At 37.6% G+C, this 26,229-nt stretch overlaps 1 protein-coding gene across 2 annotated transcripts; it reads right to left on the bottom strand.

Annotated features, from left to right (window-relative positions):
* Positions 1-240: 240 nt before the first annotated feature.
* Positions 241-25,044, bottom strand: rbl2 (retinoblastoma-like 2 (p130)). 2 transcript variants are annotated; one of them, XM_030136565.1, is made up of 22 exons: positions 24,735-24,872; positions 22,244-22,374; positions 21,740-21,940; positions 21,318-21,382; positions 19,576-19,704; positions 16,897-17,057; positions 16,667-16,731; positions 14,888-15,059; positions 13,722-13,885; positions 11,935-12,047; positions 11,627-11,730; positions 9,911-10,048; positions 9,611-9,775; positions 9,317-9,425; positions 8,615-8,887; positions 8,328-8,527; positions 6,430-6,606; positions 6,268-6,339; positions 5,631-5,730; positions 5,309-5,538; positions 3,757-3,930; positions 241-2,180 (listed from the first exon to the last, which is right to left on the bottom strand). In XM_030136565.1, the coding sequence occupies exons 1-22, from the start codon at positions 24,870-24,872 to the stop codon at positions 2,013-2,015; spliced, it is 3,249 nt and encodes a 1,082-aa protein (XP_029992425.1). In that variant the 3' UTR covers positions 241-2,012. The 2 variants fall into 2 exon arrangements, with proteins under 2 accessions (XP_029992425.1, XP_029992426.1); XM_030136566.1 differs by having other exon boundaries at positions 2,013-2,180; positions 5,309-5,535; positions 24,735-25,044.
* Between the last annotated feature and the right edge of the window lie 1,185 nt (positions 25,045-26,229).

The raw sequence follows: 26,229 nt of genomic DNA, 5'->3' as shown, positions 1-26,229 counted from the left end.
AGTTCATCCCGCGGGCCGGATTGGACCCTTTGACGGGCCGGATTTGGCCTGTGGGCCGCATGTTTGACACCCCTGATTTATAAGTTATTAAGTCATTATTTTACTGGTCTGGCCTGCTTGAGATCAAAATGGGCTAAATATGGCCCCTGAACCAAAATGAGTTTGACACCCCTGCTTTAAGTGTTCCTCACATTCATGCTTTACAACACCATCTAGTGGAAATAAACAGAATTGACACGGTCACTTTTAAAGTTTTTATTATCGGCGCTGTTTAACAATCAAGAAACTTTTGTAAGGGTAAAGTTTGGTGGATGTAAACAAACAAACAGATCAGTAAAAAATAAAGGCACTTACCTTCCTTCACCCATGATAAAATAGGTTTTCTTTACTCTTTTTTACAAATATATACACACTACTTGTTAGAATAGAAGGTGATGCTCGAAGATAAGTGAGTTTGGGCTGACGGAGAGGATATTTAAAGTAGAGATTACATGAATATAAACATAGAAAAAGAGCTGCTGAAAAGTGGGACCACTGCCGCTGGAGCAGTAAAAAAAATCACAATAACACATTATGGATGTCAGTCTAAAGCCCTTTCATGGTTAAATTACACAGAAATCAAACACTTTTACCATCAGCTAATGGTTAAATAAGACTGTGAATACATGATTAAATTATATGTGCGATACAAAAACATCAGAGGTGTCTAATAAAGCTATCAATAAAAAAAATAAAAAAAAAAACAAAACACTAAACGGATAACATTAAAAAAATGAAGGAAAGTAAAATAAAGCATCTTGCAAAGTGAGAACGTTTCAGTGCTTGGACTGAAACGCCATCTGCCACTTCATTACACCTTTATTTCAGCCAGTAAGAAACTTCTGATACAAAACAAATAACCTTGAAAACCCAAATTACATTCCTGTATCGGAGAGAAAAAGGATGGAATGAGGAGTTTTATACGACAGCAACACAGCAACGTAATACTAACGGTAAGAGTCGAAGGCGTGTCCATACAGTACGTAGTGCAGGTGAGTTCAGTGTCTCACCGATAAAAAACATACAGACTTTTAGGGAAAACAGAACAGGAGGATTCCGATGCTGTTGAATGTGTAAATTAACTGATTTTAAAGTTTCATGTCATGTGATTTTAAGAGCATTTTGGTCATTTTACAGGCATTTTTTTTTTTACAATATTTGGGACACAAATGGAACAAAAGGGTAAAATTTAGAGAAGGAATTTGAACTTCAATCATAATCCTCCTTGATTGTATTTTAAATGAAGCGGTCCAAATACAAGCGAATACTTTTACCGCCTCCCTTTAAGCTGTTTTATTTTTGAGGTGGTCTGCTGCTGCTGGTTTTGTTTGGATTTTAGGGTTAAGTTCTTCTTGGAGTCAACGGCAGAGAAATGTTCGACTTATTCATTTTCAGTATTTTAACTATTCCATGCGGACCCTGTTTCTGTCAAACACATAAGGATACATTTACTGTAAAGTGCTATGTAACTGTATGAAGTTTTAACTTAAGTTACAGTTACTAGTAATGGTCACAGACAGCCTCAGAGTGAAACCATTACCATCGCAGCAGGACGTTTGAGAATCAGTGATGCTCCTGCACAAATCAGAATGAAAACCACCCAATGACGAGACAATTCTAAAACCTCTTTTTAAGAATAAATGCAAATGTTTGTTTTTGTATAATGTAAAAGCTTTCACTTTAGGTTAAGTCTAATTCTGGTCTTATGATCTTATCAACAAAAATACTTTTGTTTGATTGTATACTTTCGTCTACACGTGACATGTTGTGCTTTTGTTGCTTCAGAATCAAATAAGTAATAAACAAATATTAATAATAATATTACGTTTTGAGTGGATTCATCCCGTCATTCATTCACTGCCTTTGAAATTGGCCAAAATGCTCCTAATGGACTGATCTCCTTCCAGTACACATGTGGAAGTAACAGTAAGCCGGTTCAGTTGTGTGTTGCCATAGCGACAGTGCGTGCTCCCTTAGTGGGAGGAGCTGCGGTCATTGGCGACGTCCTGCAGCCGCCGCAGTAGAGCAGAGTGGTTGTCGGGACACAACCTCTTGGGTGACGTCTCCTCCTCCAGGGCCATGCTGCGCTTCCTGGACGGGGTCTCTCCGGTCCGGATCATACTGTTGATCTCCTGGAGACGCTGAGGGGTCAAAGGTCACAGGGATTCATTAAGGCTTTTAGTCAGATATGCATCTTCTGCTTCTGTTTTTAGATTGTTAGTTGATAGATGTTGTACAGTTTATTTTAAAGGAGTGATATGCATTTGAAAACATTTCCCTGTGGTCTACATAAACTGTAAATGCTCTGCTTGGGTCTGAATTCTACATTAATTCAATTCCACAGGTCCATCTTCAACCCTATTTCTGAGTAATGACAACAGAAAGGTCGTTTGGAGTGCTGGCCCTTTAAATGCAAATGAGCCACTTCATGCCCCACCCCCTCCAGGTTGTTGGCTGTGCTGCTCTGTCCCGTTCAACCAACAACTGAACATTTTAGGTAATCGGCTCAAAGTTTGGACATATTTTCAGTATGGACAATCGCTGCTGCTGACAAACAATTATGTTGTACTTGGAGAAATGTTTGTTGGAAGTCTTGACTTTATACGTGCAAATGTTGTGTCGTAACTTGTTATAGATGTAACAAATTAAGAAGGAATTAGAACAGGTTGTAGAAATCCACTCGATTTTCGCCAAAATTAATATAAAGATAGCTTTGCAGCACCTGGAGGGTACAAATTCAAACTTTATGAACTATTAGGGTCCAAACACACAAATAAATGAACCAAAGACTAATAAATGGGGGTTTAGCAAAATATGACCCCTTGAATGAACTCTGGAGAGGTTTTTTTTTTTTTAACTTAATCTATAAAGACCTGGAACTGTTTTAGGTGACTTCCAAATGATTTTTCTTCACATCTAACCTTTCCGAAGTGATTTGTCACAATTTATATTTTATCCTTTGCATTTTTCAGTGAAAACCAGGTATTAAATGATATGAAATTTTTAATTCACTAACCATGTAGATGTAAATACTTGCTGAGAGTAAAGTGAAAAGTAATTGTATCAGAACAGAGAAAACTGGAGCAAAAGTGACTTTTTCAGCAAAATATACGATTAACTGAGCATAAAACAAGCGTCTCCATCTACTGTCATTGATCCAACTCCATGGGTTTTACTGGTGAATGAATGTTGTAGAAGATGAAGGTGTTTCCACGTTCACTATGGAGCCTCTGAACGTCCAAATGGGTCAAATCTGATGACACTCAAAATTAAGTAACTGCATTTTACGTCAATTATATATGTATTGACGGGACAAATAGTTGAAAAGTTAATAAACATTTCACATCAGTAGATATTTTTGGTCACCGGTGGCTGTTTAGATCTTTGAGGGTTAGTGAAAACTAGATTAATACTAAAATTAACAGAGAAAAGATTATTTTTTTTTAACTGACAATAGTAATATAAATAAATAAGACCATAAATAATAGCCATTAAAGCTATAATGTACAATGCAAAACCAACTAAAATGAAAATACAAATACTATACACTTGTTACACTAACTAAAATCAAACTGAGAGACAAAAAAAAAAAAAAGAAAACTAATGAAAAATTCTTCAGTATTCTAACTCTGGTCTAAATACTGCATGTGCATGAGTTGTTTACAGTGTTTGTTTGTTTGCTGAGCTGTGATGCAGTGCGGTGCAGGTGAGTCTTACGTTAGGGGGGCTGCTGCAGATGTAGTAGTAAATCTTGTCTCGGGGGGTTGTTGGTGTGGGAGCGGAGCTGGTCTTGTGTGGTGAGATGTAGATGGAGTGTTTACTGGAGAGAAGCATCCGGCGAGGGGACCCGGTCCTCAGGGTGGGGTATGGACAGAGGGGGGGGGACTCCACCTGCACACAAACACACACACAGGATACACTCTGGGATGTGGTTTTGTTTCATTCAGAGACCGACAGTGAAATTTACTGATGCCAAAGTGTCTCCTCTTGGATCGTTGTACTATTGTAGTCATGAAGTCATATAGTCCGGCCTTTGTATTTAAACACATAGGGAAAAACTCATTTTAGTTAATAACCCTTTTTTTTTTTTCTTCGGTAGATTTTATCAGACAAATTTATCCAAAGCCAACACCCTTCAGATCCATTTATGTTAATATGTTGTTGATGAAAAAGCTTTTATTGTGTTACTGCTTACAGTTTTGCACATAATTCTATTAAAGTAGAAAAATTTTTTTTTTCCTTTGTACTAAAGAGCTGTTTTACTGATTTCAAGTCTCTTAGCAGTGAACCTCCCTGTATGAAAGTGTCTACTCATCAACACTCAGCTCTCTTCTCTTGGTTGAGTGACAAATACCTGTATTGTCTTGACCTTATATATGTATCTGATGCTCACAACAATGACATCTAAAAAACATTTTGGTATCATCTTCAATCTTGATTCCCTATTTCATGTCATATTTTAATAACTAGCTTTCAGGGCTGTTTTTATTGTGTGATTTAAGTTGAATATATGTAACTGATTTTGAATGTCTTATGTTATAATGATATTATGGGTTTTTACCCTCGGCCACACTGGCCCCAGGGTATTGTTATCAGTCGGTCGTTCGTCTGTTCGTCCATCTGCCCAAAAACTTTGGCATGCACTGATAATTCAGGCCACTGAGGGCAGTATTGTGCCTGATAAGTCAGGCCGAGTGTTTTCAAGTGCGTGCATGTTGTGTTGTATGCTATGAACCTTTTTGCATCTAGTAAGTTGTTTTGAGTATCTTGAAAAGCACCCAACATACAAAATGTATTATTATTATTATTGCTATTATTGTTTTATTGTATATGACTGTTATTATCATGCCCACTATATATTTTATAATTGCTGTAATTATTCAACTGCTATGATGAATTTCCAATGGATTAGTGAATGCTGATGTGGTGCTACAGGTGTTCTAATAATAATTTCCCAAAATGTGTGTAAGTGTATACAAGCCTGCTTTCAGACCTTGAATTAGAAAAAGACCAAGACTAACAAAAAACTAGACTAAAATGAAAAAAACTGAAACTAAACCAAACAAACTAACCTTCTCGAAAAATGGATTAAAACCAAATGGATTAGGTGTGAACATGCCATTATAAGTCATCTCATGGAAATAGTTCAGAATGATCCAGTCAAAATGCCAATATACACTTTCTTATCAAACCAGATTTCAGTGCATGAACCAACCAGACTTTAACTGATCATGATGCTAATTTAAACACAGGATGTTTGGGCACTCACCCCTGCAGAGGGTGAACTCGGAGAGTATCGCAGAGCAAAGTGTCTCATCTGTTTAATGTAAACATTATTATAGAAGTGGATAAGGTCTCCTCGCTCCTCCTCGCTGTCGCCCACAATAGAAGAGGAAGAGCTCTTGTTGTTGTTGGTGGGTGTGGAGGGGGCGCTGCCCGGCTGAGGACCCGGTAACGTGCTGCTGGAGCGAATCGGAACAGGGCTGGTGTCTCCACCTGCTGGAAGAGGAAGTGTGAGGAGTGAGTGGGTTTTTAAAAATGCTGTGAGAAATGCCATTTGCTCATTAGAACAGATGTGTCAGTGTTCAGACCTGGTTCCTGGCTGCTCTCGGAGGGTGAATTTTGTTTGGCGGTTTCGTTGTTGCCTGAGGGACGTCTCTTTCTCCCTGAGATCAACACACTCCTGTAGACCTGACATATGCAAATCCAAAACCAGCTTCAGATAGTTCATAGTGATGTATGTCACACAGAGCAAAACCACGACTGTTTGGGTTTGTGTCTGTCTGGGGTTAACTTCTGCTTTGGGTGTTCTCCTTTATTTTATCATTATGACCTCAGTTAGCTTCCTCATGAGAGCTTCTCAAATGGACATATGAAGATAAAGATACAATTATCCCTCATATGTAAATGTTATGTTATGTTAAAATCATTTTCTCTGTCATTTTTGTGTACTTTACTTTTGTAAACAGTTTTGTTTAGTTATTTTGGTAGACTTGTTTTTATTTTTGCTTCAGTCAATTACATTTTCACACCTTGTTTTAACTATTTTATTAGTTTTTGTTAATGATAATAATCCTGTTTTTGTAATAATGACAGCCTTCAGTCTTCTGGGATGTTTGCTGTATAAGTGTTTGATTTTCTGCCCCTGTTACTAATGGATGTGGATGCGCGCTTGTCCATACAGTGTAGGTCAGAACAGAACAGCAGTGCTGATCCAGAGGTTCTTACATTGCTGCTGGCCTGAGGCTGTGTGCGGTAACACTTCATAATGTTCTGGAAGGATTTGTCCTCTTTAGTCACCTGCAAATGACAAACACAGCATTTCCTTCATTAAGAGGACAGAGACAGGAGAGTGGAGCGATGTTCACACTTCTGGAGATGTAAACACACCTTGGCCATGACGTAGACAGCACACATAAGGAGCTGGTCCAGGTGCCGGTCCATCATAAGCTGTGTGCAGTGGACCAGAGAGTACTCAAAGCAGGTCCAGATTTTCCTCCTCAGCTCTGATGAGATGTCCAGTTTGGCACAAAGGTCTCTGAGGCGAACACTGGCCAGGTGGTAGACCTGCCGCAGAAAATCACACTCACTCAATTAAATCCAGCGGTTACTCATCTTTACAGTAATGGAAAAGTGTTTTAAATTCCAACAAAAGCAGCCTTTAAAAGTCTTCTTCTTTGCCTCTACAGGCAGTGAGACTTCAACAGCTGTCTCTATTTATATCTATTATACTGTGTGACAGATTTAATAAACTTGGCTATGACATGTATGCGGACCTGGAATGGTAATGTTGTGGAAAAAACTCTGTTCTTTCGTCCTCAGAATAAAACTAGAAGCACTCGGAGAGCGCAGACCTCCGCCAAGGCTGATCAGTGCCCCCCCCCCGTGGGCCCCCCCACCCCCGATCACCACCAAAATTTAATCATTTCTTCCTTATCCCATTTCCAACAAACCCTGAAAATTTCATCCAAATCTGTCCATAACTTTTTGAGTTATGTTGCACACTAACGGACAGACAAACAAACAAACAAACAGACAGACAAACAAACAAACCCTGGCAAAAACATAACCTCCTTGGCGGAGGTAAAAAATGGTCTTTAGATGATCAATGTCTTTCTATGTATTTTAATTGAAGCTTCAACAAGGTAGAGATCGTACAGAGGCAACGCTCTCTGCATGAGTGTACAAAGAATACAGCCTGTCATTGTCTCTTATATGAAACTAATAAAAAAAAAAATCTTGTTCTCTCTGTTCACAATGATATCTCATGTGTGCTAGAATGGAATGCCTGGGAGTACGGGAAGCGATAACTTCTGTGAGAAAGCACCTCTTTTCGAAAACAGGTGTCCATATGTCCTTGACCAAAAACAGAGTGCAGTGTAACCATTCGTCTAACAGGATTAAAACCACTCTCATATAATACAGACTTCAAACAATCTTATATGTAATATAGAATATACGTAAAATTACCATTACAGTAACATTCACCTTCACCTTGATGCATCTGCATAGAAGTACAAAATACAAGTGCCCTGACTGAAAATGTGTGCATTGGATACAATTCCGCAGGAAATCAAGATGCATTGTTTCCAACATTTTTACCCTATGACTTTAATAACTTAGAAATGCAAGCAACAATTTGTGACCAGTAATTTATTATTTACTACCAGATGAATCCCTCCTCTCTAAACTATTTCTCTAGTGTATCTGTCAGTTCCAATGATGGTGAGCAGTTCTTGGCAGGTGTTACACAAGTAATCAAAGTTTTATACTGCAACAGAGGCTGTGATGTGATGTTAAAATGTAAATGAAGATAAAATAGGACAGAAGTGGGTTAAGGTGAATTCCAGGCCTAGTTTTGTTTGATGTTTTTCAGAAACTTTTGATGTGTGGGGAAAATAATTGTGAAAAGCCCCTAATGTTATTTTTAGAATTAAAAAAATAATTTAATTTATTATGTAATGTCTTCTAAAGCAGAGAAATCAAAAGAAACTGTCCATTGAATTACACAGTATCATATTCTTTACACACCATGTAATTGCATAAAACTGTATTGCATCGAATTAAGTCATGTCAGAATATCATATTGCAATCGGGGTTAATAGTTTCATGTTGGACTGGTAGCTGCTTTATATATGGACAGAAAATGACACTGACTGAATCTCAGGTTACAACACAGGTCAGTGCACAAGAATAAAATTTTATCAGCTTACAATTTCCATCTGTGTTTATATAATTGTAAACAATGAAATAAAAATATAAATGAAAATGAATAAGTTGACTGTTACCTTCCTGAAGAACAGTGACAACGAGCCTTTTCTCAAAGGACTGCTCACTGGTTTGGCAGCCGGTTTGGTGACAGCTGATTGGACAGTGAGTGTGCCAGTCAGAGCCTGAGCAGACAGCGGCTGCAGTGTGGCTCCAGCCTGACCGGTCACACTCACCTGGAATGGGATAAAAGTGATGCCTCCGCTCTCATTGGCTATACCTGCAGGTCAAAGGTCATATATGTTATTTAAAATTAACTTCAGCACCAGCTTTAATCAGACCTATGTCTCTGACTTCATTCCCTCACCCTGCACAGGAATGGTCACCGTCTGGCCGTTGTTTGCAGTAACTGTGGCGGTTGCCATGGTGACTACAGTCTGCCCAGCTGGGATGGCTGTGACGATACTGGCCTGACCGGTCTTTGTCACAGTGGCTGGGGCTGTACTGGTGGTACTGGTGCTGCTGGTGGACGTGGCACCAGACTCACCGTCCACTGGGTCGACAAACAGACGGCGCCGAGCCGTACCGGCTGTTGGGGAGCTGTAACGGTCCAGCAAGGTGGTGGGGGAGGGGGACACACCTACAGGATGAGGGGGGGGATGTGAATTAGTTCATGCTGAGTCTAAGTCTCAAACTGACCTGAGGAAACCACAGTATAACCTGAGGGATGTGGTGTGACAAGACTAGACAAGACAAAGATTCAATCATGCACAAAATCCAGATGTAGGTAAAAATCTGAAGGGATGACGTGGAGGAAAGTCTACACTAACAACTGTCTGAGCTGCATACATCAACCTGGGCACTGACCTCCTCAGAGGACTTACAGTGTTTGTGCAACACTGGATATTGTTAACTTACAAATGCAGTGAGCTAACGTTAAAAACCCTCCCAGCAAAACACAGATTCTACAACAGGCTTCATGTACATGTGCACACAAGAATGAGCAAACCCTTCTGAACATTTAACTTTAAACTAGCTGTCAATGAGTATTGTGAACACGTGCACACACCTTTAACTGTGCTGTTGGTGTTGAGGTCAGGTCCGTGGTTGACAGGGGTGAGGGGAAGGTTTGTTGTGCTGCTTTCATCATTTTGTTCCAGATACTGAGGAGGCATCACCTACAACACACACAAAACACAATTACATACTAACCAGACTTTACAAATAACTGCACAAACAGACATGCAGGACTGACTTAACACTCCTTCAAACACCCTTCAAACAGTCAAGTTATATTTTTCATCCTCTCTTATTATTATTATGATGATGATTATTATTATATTTCTATTCTTTCTGTTCTGACCTCCTGACATGTGGGAACGTGGTCTTTTGCTGCACGGAGGCTCTCCCACAGTGGGGAGTTGTTAGTCCAGGCCAGACTCTCCAGCACTTGCTCCTCCACCTGGTTCAGGTGCTTTACCACCTCCCGAAACAGACCCTGCTCTGACCGAACCAACACCTCAATCACCTGGACACACAGAGAAACATTAAAGATAAGAATTAACTGAACTAATGCGACAAAAAGAAAAAGCACATGGATTCTGCATTTTCTGACCATCCAAAGCCAAAACAACTGGACACACGTCACAGAGCTGATTCATACCTTATAGAAGTGATATGCCGGGAGCTGGAAAATACTGATCACACTGGGGAAATCTCCTGGAGGTCTGTAGGAGAAGATTACGATCTCCAGACAGCAGGCCAGCAGTGAGCGGTGGAAGATGTCCTGCTCCAGAATACACTGTAAAACAAAAGACAATTCACCACTACAGCTCCAAAAAAATCTCTTATAAATGGACACACTTGGTAGGTCATTATTTTATAGATGTGTATTTACACAGGTCTGAGCCTGCAAAGGGTTTGGGCAGTTTTGTGTCTATGGATTTAGTGGGGTGCAGACAGAAAAAGATGGTAAAGAAATAAAGTATGGAATGACTTGCAGAAAAGATCAGCCAAGGGATATTTATGGGTTTTTGTAGAGAGCTGCATCTCAACTAGTTATCGACTACTGTGATGACTAGTCTACTAGTCAGATTATGAACAGTAAAAAAAAGAAAACAATAGAATGGAATAGAATAGAATAGAGACACTTATTTATATTTATTATTATTTATCAGTAATAGAATACATTTGCTTTCCTTTAACCTGAACATTTGGTGCACAACAATTACAATGTTAAAGAAATATTCAATTCAATACTAAACTAGAAGCACTCGGAGAGCGCAGACCTCCGCCAAGGCTGATCAGTGGCCCCCCCCGTGGGCCCCCCCACCCCCGATCACCACCAAAATTTAATCATTTCTTCCTTATCCCATTTCCAACAAACCCTGAAAATTTCATCCAAATCTGTCCATAATTTTTTGAGTTATGTTGCACACTAACGGACAGACAAACAAACAAGCAAACAAACAAACAAACAAACAAACAAACCCTGGCAAAAACATAACCTCCTTGGCGGAGGTAACAAATATTGTAAGCAGCCATAAAATACTTTTTTTTCCCTTAAACATAAGTGTATTTTGCACATAACAATTCCAGTGCCTACCAAAGTTAGTTAAACAAATTCAAGAGTTGTAATCAGTGATAAAAAGAACATTTTTCCTTAAACAAAAGTGCATGACGTCACTGACAACCTGTCTACTAATAAATTAATTGTCCTCTAATTTAGTAGTGGACTAGTCATTGCAGCCCTGTTTTGTAGTTGGTCTTTTTCTAATGTGGTTGTTAAAATGTAAGATTTAGTTTTTAACCTCTAAGATTTTTATTTCTTTTGTACGGTTAAGGCATATAGCATACTTTCAAATAAATTTTATGTGTGGTTTATATATATTTATATATACATCTTAAGACATAATATAATTATACAATTATTTAATAATTATAATTATTGGACCACTGTAACTAAGTAATGAAAATTCAACATTGTAATGAATGTTACAGTTTCATGTGATCAAAGGTGAGTTGTGGTGATTCTGGTGACAGTCAAATGAAATGTTTTCTTTACAACTGTAATAAAGAAATACACTGTATTCAAAATAATCAAAACAACAACGTGTACAAATTAAGAGCATCTGGATCACTGAGAAACATTTAATATTTCAAGAACATAATATCAACTGGTCCTGTTGAAGGACTGTTATATTGAATTTAATTGTTCTGACTAATTGGCTGTTTATACAGAATGTACACAGGACAGCAGACATAGCCCTGTGGCACTATGGGTTCACCTGATTGTAATAGTGTTTGTTGTAATGGTGATGCATTATTTTTCCTCTTGTAGTCTATGATACTGCCCCCAACTCCTCAGGTTTATACTCACAGACAGATCAGCATCTCCAAGTATCATCTTTTCTCTCTCAATGATGGACTCCAGGATTCTGTAGTAGAGCGCCTCAGCCAGGCAGAAATACTTAACAGCCATTTCTAAAAATAACAATTAATAAAGGCAGAAAAGTGAACCAACAGAGTTGACCTGTAGATATGAATAGATGAGAAGATTTATCCTTGACCTCACAGGCTCAGTCCTGTTTGTGAATTGCTTCTACATCATCGTATCACTATAATTCAAGTTCTGATTCATATATATGACATGTTACCCTCTGCGGCAGATTAACCACATGTACTGACCTTTGCCCATTCCCCTGTTCTCTGGCCCGCTGTTTTCATAATGTTGAGAGAAGATCTCGAACATATCTTTCAGGCGCATGCTGATGACATCACTTGGGTCTCTGGCACAAGTCCTGAAAAACAAAAATGACAGCCATACATTAGTCTGTGAGATGGTGTGAAAGGTAAGTTAACCAGAGGGGTTTGTGAGTGTGTGTGTACTGCTGGGTCTGACATGCTTCCTGTTTATAACTACTGATCACCTGAGGACTACAAGGTGAAAGTATATCTCAAATGTACTGGATGTAGTACAGACTTCTGTCATCTAAAGTGTAGACTGTGCAAGTCACTTCACTATTTTATACTAAAATCATTAAACAATATGCATAACTTTAAAACATCACTGAAAATTTGTGCATTTATGTCTTACTTATTCATTTGTTTTGACGATTTCCATCACAAGCTCAAAATTTAAAATGTTCAGTCTGCATTCAGTATGGGTTAAGGGTCTACTTTAAGCTCAAACTCTGCAAAGAATAAGCATGTATTAGGGTAACCAAACATCCTCTTTTGCCTGCACATGTCCTCTTTTCATGTCCTGTCTGGAGCATCTGGGTGGTTTTTACCCCTCGGCCAACTCCTGGCCAAAGGGGTATTGTAATCGTTTATTATAAATTAGGGAAAATGTCCGGTTAACATTATTTGTCACAGGAAAAACTCTTTAAATGTGCATGTATAGGTGCAAGTGTACTTTCTATGTCCATCACTGTCACTGCTTGTGCAATTGGAAACGCTCCAAATCCCGCTAGAAGAGAGGACTTTGAGCTTTCCAGTGATATATGGGACATTGCGGCAGTAAAAGGAACTGATCTACACCAGCCTGTGGATGTGAGGATGGGCGAACCTGTCCACAGATGCACTATAGCAAGGTTCTGCACAAATTCTGTGCAAAGGTTCCAATTTGCCCCACAGTAAGAATTTGCAAAGTGCAAAAATTATACTGAAGTTATTAAGAGTCAAAGGTGTCAAACTTGTTTTAGTTCAGGGGTCACAAACAGACCAATTCTGATCTCAAGTAAAATAATAGCATAAACACCTATAAATAATGACTCCAAATTTTCTTCTTGGCTTTAATGTGGAAAAAATAAAAATAAAAATTATATTATGCCTATAAATAATGCAAAAAAATAACATTAAATTCTGAAAATATTTACATTAACAAACTGTCCTTTAACAATTAAATGTCTAAAGAAAATGAAGTGCAATTTTAACAATATTCTGTCTGTTATTAAACGTTTTGTGCCTTTGTAGAGCTGATCTGTAATGCACATGTACAAATGATAAGTTGTCGTATTCGGTAAAAAACAAGAAAAATTCTGTTTTTTTTTTTGTTTTTGTCTTGTTATTCCACCTTGTTATTCCACCTAAAACACACAGTAAAGCAAAACCTGATCTCCTAGACAAAAGGACACAGGTACATATAAACAAAAGCTTTTATAACACTTCTACAGCTAGAATAATGAAATAATTCCAAGCAGCTTGTTTTACTGAAATATTTTCTCTGGGGTTAAAGGCGCTTTGCACAGAATACTACAGTACTTACATAGCATGTGATCAAGTATCTCAAGGCAGAGCCGAGTGTCCTCTTTTTTGGAAATCAAAATCTGGTCACCCTAATGTATTATGGATTTTTACTGTAACTGGTGAATACTTATAGGAAAATGATGGTATAAATAAGAATTTGAGTTGCTGTCTGTAGTAAGGGAAAACAAGAAGGATTTAGTGTTTGCATGGACTATATTCAGTACCTGAGCGTTTCTGTGAGTTTAGCGCTTGGCCCCTGTTTGGTTCCTGACAGCAGAGTGTGGAGGCGGCCAACACTCTTCATGGCAGATGAGATGGGAGACGATAGGCTGTTCTCCTGAACATATTTCCTTCCAGTCAGAGGAGTGGAAACCTTCAGAGCTGAGGCCTGAGGAGACAACAAGCAGATGGGTCATTTATTTTACTTTTACAGTTTATCTATAGCTGAGGTTCCTAAACTTTTACAGCTCAAGAACCAAAGCAACAGTGACATGTCTTCTCAGATGCAATCACAGATAGAGAGATAATGTCAACAGTCAAATTAGCTGTAGGTGGAAATGATCAAATGCTTGAAAAAAGCTATTCAAATAATAACATCAACAAACAAACCCAACAGGCTGAGTTTACTGCATTAACACACTGTGTCTAAATGTGTCTTCATTTCTTTGTGACTTTTGTGTCCTTCTACGTCTTGTACATCTTTTATAACTGATGAATCCGCATTTCAAACAGCTTTGATGAGGTCAACATTCATAAACTCTTCTTCCATTTTACTTAAAAAAAAAATTATTCACATATCATATTATTTTAATATATTTGAAACTGACAAATGGCAACCAATTGACAACACATATTTTACTCATTTTGGTTCCCTAAGTTTGTGAAAATCAGCTTCATATGACTAAAGAATATGAATAAATGATGAGACAGATAAATGAAAAAATGGAAAATGCAGATAAAAGGACTATTAAACTAACAAAGAGCCAGTTAATATGATCCTGATTCAAGGGTTTCATTTATTTTCATTGTATTGGTTCATTGCACATTAATTCACATTACATACACCAGAGTTAGCCCAATGACTATTTTTCATCTGCAGTCCCTGGACAGATGTTAAACTGCCACCTTAAACTGTAGCACAAGGTTAGAAACACACAATTTAAAAAATATATAAATTTAAAATACCTAAACACAGACGAGTACAAGATGAGTGTTGCACAAAAATGTACAATTCACTACACATCAGCTATAGAAAGTAAATAATGTTAAAATACACATTGCATTTGGACATATTAAAAAATACAAGACAGGACTAAACATTTCCAATGATGGCAACTCCAGTTATAACTGCAAATGAAGTGAAAATCTTGCTTTGAATGTTCATTCTTACTGTCAGGTTAGTGTGAAGCCTGTAGGTGGCGCTGTCCTGGTTCTCCACTCCTTCACATAGGCAGGGACCCGGGGTACCGATGTCCTCATTCGCCCCCTCACCAGTGAAGATCCTCTCATCTAGGCTGCCGGTGGCCAGAACATGTTCTTCATACACCCGACTCAAAGATGAACTATGGAAAGAAAAAATAATAGTTATTTCATATAATAATTTTTAAAACAGCACTCAAACAAACCAAATAACAAATCAAATAACACAGATACAGATACTTTATTACTGTACAGTGGAGTTTTCAGATTTTAGGACAGCAGAACTAAACCATCATGTCACTGTATTAACTACTCTTTAACTTCTTACCAGTCTTGGTTCTGCATGGCTCTTATCAATCACATTAATGTAATTTAACTACTGCCTCATATTTGATACTATCATACTCCTACAGAATATCATGTTTGTTACTTCACTGTCCAAGGATCATCCTTCACATCTCTATAATATCTCTATACCATCACCTTTTAGTAGCTCAAGAAACATTTCCTATTTTCAGCTTGTGACTCTGCATTTTAAAAGGTTTATAGGCTTAAAAGTCAACCTGTACAGCATTTTTTCCTCAACCTTTTTTTTGAACAAACATCCCCTCACATTATCATGAGCCTTCTGCCAGCAACGCCCCCCCCCCCCCCCCCCCCCCCAAAAAAAATAAATAAATATGCAACCATTGACATAACATGATGGTACTACAAGAACAGCAGCACAATCACTGCTAATTCTGATATTTCTACTTATACATTGTGATGACTAACAGTGACTAGCCCCCCCCCCCCCCCCATTTTGGTCTGAGTACCCCATGCCCCCCTCTCAGATTTCTTGTCCCAACACCCCCACCCCCACTGAGAAACACTGGTGTAGAGAAACACATGAATTTTACTGGAGACAAAGGGAAGGAAAAACTATCACCTGAAATATAACTACCGTACTTTCCGGACTATAAGCTACTACTTTTTTCTCGTTTTGAACCCTGCGGCTTATACAGTGATGCAACTCTTGTATAGATTTTTACGGGCTAACGGCCACCAGGGGGTGCTCTAGCAGGAAGCGCAAAGTGAGACAGACAGGTGGAAGAGGTGATGCGAAGAGGAGAAGTTTTAATCTTAACTTTTAGCAATCATTTTGCGTGTCATGCACAAACCCTCATCATGGAAACCACACGAAAAAATGCATATTTTGCAGCTTCTAAGTTAAAAGCAATTGATGTGTCTGTCCAAGAAGGAAATAGAGCTGCAGCACCTAAGTGCCACTGAGCAACAATGGAGGAGAGACGTAGAAGGTGTGTGACGGAGCCTTTGAGGCTGTTTAACTCCAACACTGAAGAAGACGACTGCAGTGGTTTCAATGAGCAGAAGGAAGATGAAGATAGAAATCAATGACTTTTCTGGGTTTTTTAACCAGCTGTGTTCCTGCTGTGTTACTGCCGTGTTACAGGCACTGTTTGGAAAAAAGCAGTTAAGGTATGGAAATAAATGTTTAAACAATCTTTCTGTTTACCATCTTTCTGTGTAAATATCTCATGTCACAACATGGACACCTGCGGCTTATAGTCAGGTGCGACTTAAAGTCAGCCGCGGCTTATAGTCAGGTGCGGCTTATATTCCGGTGTGCCTTATAGCCCGGAAAGTACAGTAAAACTGTCAGACAAATACAGTGGAGTTAATTTAATCTGCCACATAAACCCATTCACATGTCAATAAATGTGAAACCACAGTGATGGCAGATACTCACAAACTGTCACCAAAGTTCATGGGATCAAGAAAGCCGGTCAGACTGTCCTCTTTTCCTCTGAGAATCTGTGTTAGATTGGGAGAAACAGACAGAAAACCACATTATCCAGGCCTGGACAATACAGTAAATGTGCAAAATGTACATTATTTACAACTGTGGTAAGAGGAAACCACATCATAAGGGTAAGGTAAGAATATATACATGGACATCTGTGTCCCAGATTGTCTTACCCTCTTATGGAAGAGTTTCTTGATGAAAGGTTTCCAAAAGTGTTCTTTGACCCCTTTGGCCTCCAGGACCAGTCCGTCATGAAGCTCACACAGCTGCTCTATGAAGCAGTATGGACCTGAGGCCTGGCGGTAGTCTTTACTGCTGAAGTCTTCAGGCAGACCTGGACATGGAACAAGATGATCAGCAAAGAAATGAGTGAGTTAATAATTTCACATATTCTATTTCGTATTTGTTGTTACTAAAGTTAAATTCTAAAGGAGCAGATTCAACAGTTTAGTACATTTTCATGACTTAAAACAATAGTAAAGATCTTTTTCCACATCAAAAGCAAATTTTTATGTGAATATAATAAAGTTAATATCCTTACTAATCCCTAATATACTTACAAAAACAACAGACTTCTCAAAAAGAAAAAATTAATTGTATTAAATTTGTACTTTTCCCTCCACCTTTTAGCTGGTGATAAAAACACATTAAACAGATCAGGACGCAATGTGTTGAAGCATCACACAAAAAAATCAAGACAGATTCTTGTTCCAAAACACAGATATATGATTAAAGCTCACAGTCTTGTCAGAGGAAGAGGAATCTAAAAAGTGGTTTTATTTTTACTTCCATTTGATTCATGATACATCTGAGGTCAGGGAAAACAAGAGCTGTTTTGCTGCATATATTAATAACATTTTTAATCTTGGCTTTTTTGAAAATAAATGCAAAACTCCAGGTTAAGGGTTTTTTTTCTTACACTTTTTACAGTGCATGAAAATGTCTGAAATTCCACACTAGCATGCTATTAGGCTAAAACAGTATGGACGATTTTGTAGTGTGTCTGAAACCATGGAATGAAACCAATATCACGTGAATTGCATCCTGTTTCTGATTAAATATTTCTTTTTTTTTAATATAGATATTTCACTATGGAAGATCTGGACATCCCACAAGTATAAATTTCCCAAAATGCACTGCAGTCGTGGCTACAACAGACTATGGCAGAGGGTGAACTGAACCCAGTGGCAAGTTCTAAGCAGTGCTACACAGAAACCACGCAATCCATAGAATCACACATATGTGGACAGTCTGTATTATTACATACATGCCAGCAGAGATGAGACTGGGTGGTTACCATGGTGACATGAACCCAACTGGTGAGGAAGCTTTCAGGAAGCAAGATGTACTCACACCCCAAAGAATGCATCCAGACATTCCAACATTCTACTGTTCATTAACACATAAGTAATGAATGCTTAATGTTATATAGATGTTGTGTATATAAAACCTGGTCTTTTAGTTTTTTCCTGTTGATTCTTAAACACTGTTAGAATATCACCCCCAGAACAGAAAAATTTCAATTCTTCCCTGGTGCAGTTTAGTTCTGAATACATTCTCATATGGTGTCATTTTTCATAATGTTTTAGAGTTTTTGAGCAGAACTGGAGGGCGACAGTAGACTTTTGGCCGACCAGTTTCCTCTCTCACCAGGTTTTCCATCACAATAGTGTTTAAAGAGGCAGCTGGAGGTGGGGGCGCGTAGAGGAAACATAAGGTGTCAACAGGAAGACGCTGCAATGATGATATACACGTCTGTTGGCTTTTTGGGAGCTGTCGCTTTGAGATTTGGCCAATAACAGTGGCATATAGTTTGATTTACTTATTTGTTTTAGTACTGTACACAAAAGATAAGCAGACTTCCTACACAACTGTCTGGATTTAATTTTATGACTATTAATACATCATATTTCATAATTCTCAGGGGGTGGGATGTACTTTAAGAATCTGAACATCAACAGTTTTACAAACTTTCTTCCCTCTTGTTCTTTCTCTGATTTGTTCCTTCTTCACAAAGCAGAATTGTGTTTGTGAGTGAGTTTGTGAGTCTGACATTATGTAGCTAGCATTAAATGCACAGTATTTCTTAAACCTAGCTCAAATTGTTCTGATTGCAGATTAAATGTTTAAATAGATGCAAAATGAAGTAATGCAGTAAAATGCCCCATAACAGAGCTTTTCTGACATGGTTCTATCTGTGTGAGGTGTCTAATCTACAGGAATGCTTGTTTATTGAGAAAAAGATTGATTACATTTTTGCTTAGAACAACTGATTTCAAGCCATTCAACCACTGAAGTGTTCAACAACACTTATACATTTTAAGACAAGTTTTAACACCTACAGAGTAGTTTTGTTTTTCTGTATTCCTGTTTCCTGGAAATTCATCACATCGTCCTCTGTTACCACAAGCAAAGATACACAGAAAGAACAGATTTATTCCAACCACAGTAATGATCAGATGAAATATTTTGAAATGGTTACTAAGCCTAATAATTATTCAATTGAATGTTTTATCAAATAAAGACCCCTCCCCTCAACCTGTTTGAAATATCTTTCCAAGTGGTTATTCTGATCGAGGAGGATTTAGGGATTTTTAATCTCATTTCTGATTATTATTATCAGTGTCCATGAAAATGATGCCTGTTTTCAGACTGACCTATTGATTGACCTCTGGTCCCATCTAACAGCTCAGTTTAAAGCATAATTAACACAAATATTTTGGATACAGTATGAAATTCCAAAAGTGTTGAAGTGTCCATACTTGTTCTTTAAGGACATTAATGATAGCTGAATTTGATTTTCTATTGGGGAAATCAGCTAGCAGTTATTTTTTACTTATAATATACCATACCTTTAAAGTTTGGGTTGAGCAGGTCTTTCCTAGAGTTGCACAGCAGAGCACTGGTGAAAACCAGGTCGAGAGCACACAGCAGCAGATGATAGGAGTTCACCAGGTCATCACTGATCATTGGGAAGTTCCCTGAACAAGAAAGAGGAACAGACAAGACACCACAAGGGTGAATTATGATGCCTTCAGGTTAACTTGGCTCAGGAAACCATGCCAGTATTATTGTGCTAAATCAACACTGGCAGGTTCAAACAAGTTTATTTGGTTTAAGAGATTTTAAAGACAGTCTGTGTGTCTTATTTGATGATCAGGCAAATCAGAGGAGTACAGAAAAAGAAAAGTATGAACACCCATCAATTCAAACAACAGCAGCGTAGTTCCTTTTAGCTGGCTTTTTACCAGTTGCTATGTTAATGGGCAGAGAACCAAAGTGATATTTAAAAAATCTCAGACAATGCTCTCAAAATAGTTCAAAAAGTTTAATTTATAGATTTGTAAATCTAATAAGAATTTCTGAGTCACTTTAATGTTTTTGTGTAGTCCCAATGTGACTCTAAGATCACTACACTTCAAACCTGTTACTGTCATTAAGCTTCTACCAAGCACTAAATCAATGTTTAAGATCTGCCAAATATTCAGATTGTTGGATTTTTAAGGATCCCAAAATTGATGCATTAAATTTAGGAAATTTATATTTCTGGGTTCACTGACTCAATGTCATACAGATGCTTTGTCTCATGTCTTCAATATAATGTGGTGTGTCCACTCTGGTTGATTTTTTTTTTTTTTTACTATTTTACTTTACATCACAAACCTTTTCATTCACCTTTCCTCATCTTGTGTATATTTAACATCTTTCAGGGAGCAGTAACATCAACAACTGCTGACATCACTAACACTAAACAAGTCTCAAAATGTCTTTAGAATGTGTAAAGACCACACATTACTGGATTTTGCCCATGGCAGTAAACTCTGACTGGAATAGGCTCGATCCAAATGTCTAAATCATAATTGGCCTGACAGTTTTTATGTGGCTGCCCAGGTTTACAGTTATGGAGTGATTACTCCATAACTCCAAAGTTACTGACTGAAACAGTTTTTTTTGTCAGACAAAAGATATAAATAGTAGCCTAGGATTTCAAGGGTTAAGAGGAGCATAATCTTATTCAAACACAAATACTGACATTTTTCTGATAAACTCAGAGATGTATCTCCTATGTGAGGCTTTATTGTTTTTAATTTGGTAACTACAACTTAAATATAAGGTATAATGAGTTGCTAAAATGTGCTGAAAGCTGAACTTGCATCTGAATCTTGTCCATGTCTGTTCAAAATCATCTGCATTTAAATGGTTGAGATGTGCAAAATACAAAGAAACTAAGTAATATGCATGAAAAAAACTTAATCTCCTTGGAGGAGCGAATAAAAGTACAATGTTCTTGTAAACAGTGTCAGGGCTTTAAGGGACGATGTCCAGCTGATGCTAACAAGCCTGTACTTGCCCTCAAATCAGAGCTTTTGTATTTCTGTCACACTGTCTCTGCCCTAACAGCCGCATGCTGATCCTGAGCTCTAATCCCACTTTAGTGTGAGGGCCCCTTCTTGATTTGTGAGGAATTCCAGCAGTATTAGATGTCCTCTTTTAAAGCAGAGTTTCCACTGTAAGGCTTCTCAAATTGTTGCATCGTAAGAAACAAACTTGTCTTTAGAGCTGAATTTAGCTGTTTTATTACAGAGGTGTTTACCTTTAGCATGGACAAACAAGACCCAGCAGAAGCTGAAGACCTCAGTCACAGTGCACGGATGACGTCTGCAAAGCAAAAACATGAGCTGAATTTAAGTCTTCATCCAGTTGTCATCAATGCAAGAAATATGCAGATAATGAAGAAAGGCTGGGGTAGATGATCTGGGAAAAAACTCATATCACAACATTTTTAAGTATAATGACAATATAGTTATTTTTCTTCTCGGTTTTGAATGTTACAGTAATGTAGATTAAGTAGTAGTGCCTCATGTTAGGGAAACGGATACAAGCTAATTACAACAAGATTATATTCCATGGGGAATCATGTTTAAAAAAACAAAACCCTGGTTTTATTCAAAAGTACAATATTGTATGAAACTTAACAGGTAAAAGCAAAATAAAAATAAAGTCATGATGTCCCACCTCTGTTTGCGGCTGCGGTGAACTCGAGGCGGGTCATCTGAAGGAGCCTTGAAGATGGCTTTGAAGATGGGAACATACTTTTTAAAGATGACCGCAGACACTGTGAAGTTTCTCTCCAGCTTGTCTGTGCTCTGGCGGAAATCCTGAGGCAGGTTTGCCATGTCCTGCCACTTCTTCATTTTATTAAAAAACTCAATCAGGCTGATGAAGAAGAGGAGAGGAAAATTAGCCTTATGATCTCAACATCACTATTTAGTCACAGACAGTAGTGCCTGATAACTGTCTTAAGTTATAATAACTATTGGTTCTATTTTTCAATTTGAATCTAAGCTCATTGACAAACAAAACAGATTCTAAAACAATTCAGTTATTCATTATTTGAAAGATCTTTGTTGATCTCTATCTATTTATAACAGTAAAGAACCACCCAGTCTTATTAACTTTACAGCATTGAGGAAGTGGATGTGCAATGACAACTGGAAAATGAGTGAACATGTGAATTACCTCATTTCTGAGCAGCGTAGGATTCTGGTTAGGGAGACATAGTTCCCCTCAACAGTGCCCTTCCCCACTGTGGGCACTGAGGATCGACAGGCTACATAGAGGGCACAGGCCAGCCAATGCAGCTCACTGCCCTACAAATGTATGCATTTAAGTGAGTGATGGAATGAATAGAAATACAACAAAAGGTGAGTGAGGTCATGTGATAAGAGGGAGGGGAGTCAAAGAGAGAAGAATCAGAAGAGAGAGGAATGGAGTCAAGGGTGAAGGGGCACAGAGAAATTAGATGTATAGACCGAGAATGTGTGTGTGGAGATAGAGTGAAGAGGAGGGTGAAGGAAATATTGGACTAAACAAAGAATATGAAAAGAAGCTAGCGGGTGTCAAAATGTATGGCTTAACATGCTACAATAATCCTTTTAATCAGCGGAACTGCCCTGTTTCAAAAGAACACCACTATCCTGTCACGTACATGTACATCCACACTTAATGAATGTATTCAAAATTTACTTCAGTAAAATCATGCTAAATGTATTTAAAGTATTAACAGCTAAATAGTGAGTGTTTTCTTATCATGTATGATGTTTTTGGCTTCATATTACTTCTGCATTAATGTGCACGAGTCATTTTTATTGTACACTGCTGGTAGAGCAGGGTGCTGCTCTACCAGCAAGTTTGTAGTGTCACTTTCCTTTGAGGCTCTTTATCCAAATAAAAATTCCAGACTTTTTCAAAACTGCTATTTTTTTTGCCCCCAACGCCTTTATTTTATGTACTTTAAGTCTTGCCTGCCTGCTTTTTTGGTTGAGACTGTACCTGTTGTGTGTAGTACGAAAGTTCATTTTAATAAACATATGAATGAATGCATAATTCGCAGTAAATTATGTTTTACTGACAGAAGTGGTTTCAAAACATATGAAAATCAAAAGAGTGCATGGATATCACACAAACAAGTGACACTAGAACTATTCCAGTACCGACTGGTTAGTGAAATCATATGAAGTTTTTTTGTATGCTTTAATCATGTGGGCTGTTTCTTAACTTACAAGATTTTGTGCCTTTGTGCATACTATACTACTGCATACTTTGTGCATACTATAAAAGTTGTCTATGAGAGAAACTTTTTTCCACACTTTATTAAGACTTTCACACAAAATTCCAGACTTTTCAACATCTGGAAAACAGCGTTTCAAAATTCCATACTTTTTAAGATTTTCAAGACTTGTACAAGCAGCCTGTATAGCTCATTTGAACTATTTTAACAGCTGTTGTGTGTTTTCATCAGCATCAAACTCTAAAAGATTTTCATGTTTGTAGTGTCACTTTCCTTTAAGGACTACACATTTCTAAAGCCAACTTTTCGTGAGCTCAAATCAACAAGGCAAGCTACTGCAAGAGAGTCTTTAAAGAGATTATTTAGGTATTGGGAGAATAGAGAAACACTTCACCCTTCTGTTTATCAAACACATTCACAGTCAACACATTTGAAGATGTATGATTTTGATTGGACAGAAAAGAGATGAAAAACTTTAATATGAATACTAAGTAAGGCAGTCAGACAAATGCAGCTGAGTAAAAAGTACAGTACTTTCCTCTATGATGCAATGGAATAACAGGAATAATGCACAAAGAATGGAACTACTTGACTATAGTAAAAGTATCTCAAATTTATACTTCAGTGTAGCACATTCACACACCTTCTTCTGAAGCTGAGACTGCATGGATCTGGTCATCTTTAATTCACTAATCACAACTCAGAGAACTGCTTTTTACAATGCAAGTAATATTATATTATCTGCATTTTAATGTGTTGTTTCTGTAATCAAATTCTGTAAAATGTCTTTCTGATTCTTTTAAATACAATGGACAATCTAAGTTATTATGTTTGCTTTTGTAATTACACCAGTGTGAATATGGATAAGTCTGTGCATAGGCGTTTTATTGACATTTTATTTTACATTATAAACTGTACTGAGGTATTTCAGCCTCAGGTTACACTATAAATAAACCTGAATTTACTTAATAAGCAGGTACTGTATAATCATCAGTAAGTCTAAAATTACACTGAGCCATGGTTGGAAATCCTCCCCTCTAGTGGCCCTGAACACATTTATTACTATGTAATGTCAAAAGAGCTAAATACAAAGAGATGTTTACGTTTTAATGTAAAATAAATGCCTTTAGCACTGCTGTAGTAGGATAGTAGTAGTAGTAAATTCAGTTACAGCCTTCTGGGTTTTAATGTTGATGTTTGGGTATGAACCGGTTATAACAAGTCACTCAAACGCAACATAATAATTTCTCCAGTAATATTTCTATTTTTCAGCAAAAAAAAATAAACAATATAAAATGGAGTGAGAGTGTATATATATGTGTTAGCATAGCCACAGAGTAGGTAAACCTAGCTAGCTATACGGTTAATAACAAGCGACGCCACAGAGCAGTGACAGGAAAAGACACAAGTATGACACACATATTATATTTCTGTTTTTACCTCTAATGTAAAATTTCTGCTGATGTTTTCGTAGGTTTTCCATGCCTCATTGCTCGCCTCTTCGTCCATATTCAACGCTCGACACAGATCTTCAAACCCGGTTCGGGCTTTCTGCAAAAAGTCGTCCTCGTCGGTCATTTTTTCTAGCGTGACGAAGGAAACCCGGGTTTACAAAAGAGATAGCAACACCAACAAAAAGTGAGACGGTTTTTGGGTAGCTAGTTGGCGTAACGGCGTTATTACCGTGCTATAAGGTAAACGGCTCTGTACAGTGTGGCCATTTAAATGTCCTTTGACTGACAGGTACTACGATGCGTAGCAGTTATGGGCGTACGAAGGTCACATGCGGTACAGCGAGACGTCATTTATATGCGTTCATCAATTGAGGAATACGAAAAACAACGTATCTTACCCCAGCCCACTAAACTTGCGTAGCCGAGCATGAATGGGTGGGTCGACCGTCAATCTGACGAAATACTACTACTTCCGGTTGTTTTTGTTTTTGAAGTTCATACGGTGGTTCTTGGTCACTGTGATCACATAGAACTTAAACACACACTAATATAGATTATTTTAAACCATTTATCAGAAAATATTGTTCGTGGCGCAACGACTGCCGACGTTCAAAAGCAGACATCGGTGTTCGTTCGACCTTTAAATGTCTCGTGCTGAACACTTTCACCACTCAGCTTGTTCTTAATTCTTTTTTTTTGCCCGTTTGAGACATACCAGTCCACATCTAGTCAAGGCATACGGTCTGGACTTAAGCTCATGTGGCCAAGATGCAGTGTCTTTTGCTTTTTCACAAATATAAAGCGGCAGATATGTTTGTTTAAATAGATCAGAATTTTGTTTTGTTTATATACTGTGCCTATTGTATGGTATTTGATCTTTGGTTTGTATTTATGGTCTTATAGGCCCATGTAAGGGCTGGGCATGTCTGTATGCAAGACAATAATAAAAACATTCATTCTTTCATATAAAAAGGTGTAACAAACCAAACTAAACCCTGTGTTATAAAGAGTCTATAGCCTCTATAGCAATCTGGTCTAGATTTTGGGTAGACTGACATGGGCCACTTAAAGAAGAAAAAAAAAAAAAAAAAAAAAAAAAAAAAAAATTAAAAATTAAATCCCCCTTCAACTGCATTTTCAAACACCTCATGAACTCTCCCGTCAGGGACCTCTTCACCTTTGGATACTGTATTTGCACTATCACCAATATTGTAAAAAAAAAAAAAAAAAAAAAAAAAAAAAAAAAAAAACCTTGATTTATATCTTTTATATTCTACTTTATTTGATCTTTTATACTACTTTATTCATTCTCATTCTTTTTTTTTAAATTTCTTTTTACATCTTTTTATTGCCAAGGTATGAGAAAGAGCATTTCAATTCTCTATATGTAAACTGATAATAATAATAAAAAAAAAAAAAATTCTTTTAGTCATTGAAATAAGAAACAGTTTTAAACATTTGTTGGCTTTTCTGCTATGATA

This window comes from Sphaeramia orbicularis, chromosome 6, assembly GCF_902148855.1.
Source record: "Sphaeramia orbicularis chromosome 6, fSphaOr1.1, whole genome shotgun sequence".
Classification (NCBI taxonomy): domain Eukaryota; kingdom Metazoa; phylum Chordata; class Actinopteri; order Kurtiformes; family Apogonidae; genus Sphaeramia; species Sphaeramia orbicularis.
The sequence above is the reverse complement of the archived record's forward strand: the minus strand, read 5'-3'. Positions and strand labels throughout refer to the sequence as shown.

Coding starts and splice junctions, on each gene's coding strand:
- rbl2 (XM_030136565.1), bottom strand. CDS start 24,872: ATGACCGACGAGGACGACTTTTTGCAGAAAGCCCGAACCGGGTTTGAA. Junction 16,732..16,896: donor AGAAACTCTTCCATAAGAGG/GTAAGACAATCT, acceptor AATCTAACACAG/ATTCTCAGAGGAAAAGAGGA. Junction 10,049..11,626: donor TTGGAGATGCTGATCTGTCT/GTGAGTATAAAC, acceptor TTTGTTTTACAG/TGTATTCTGGAGCAGGACAT.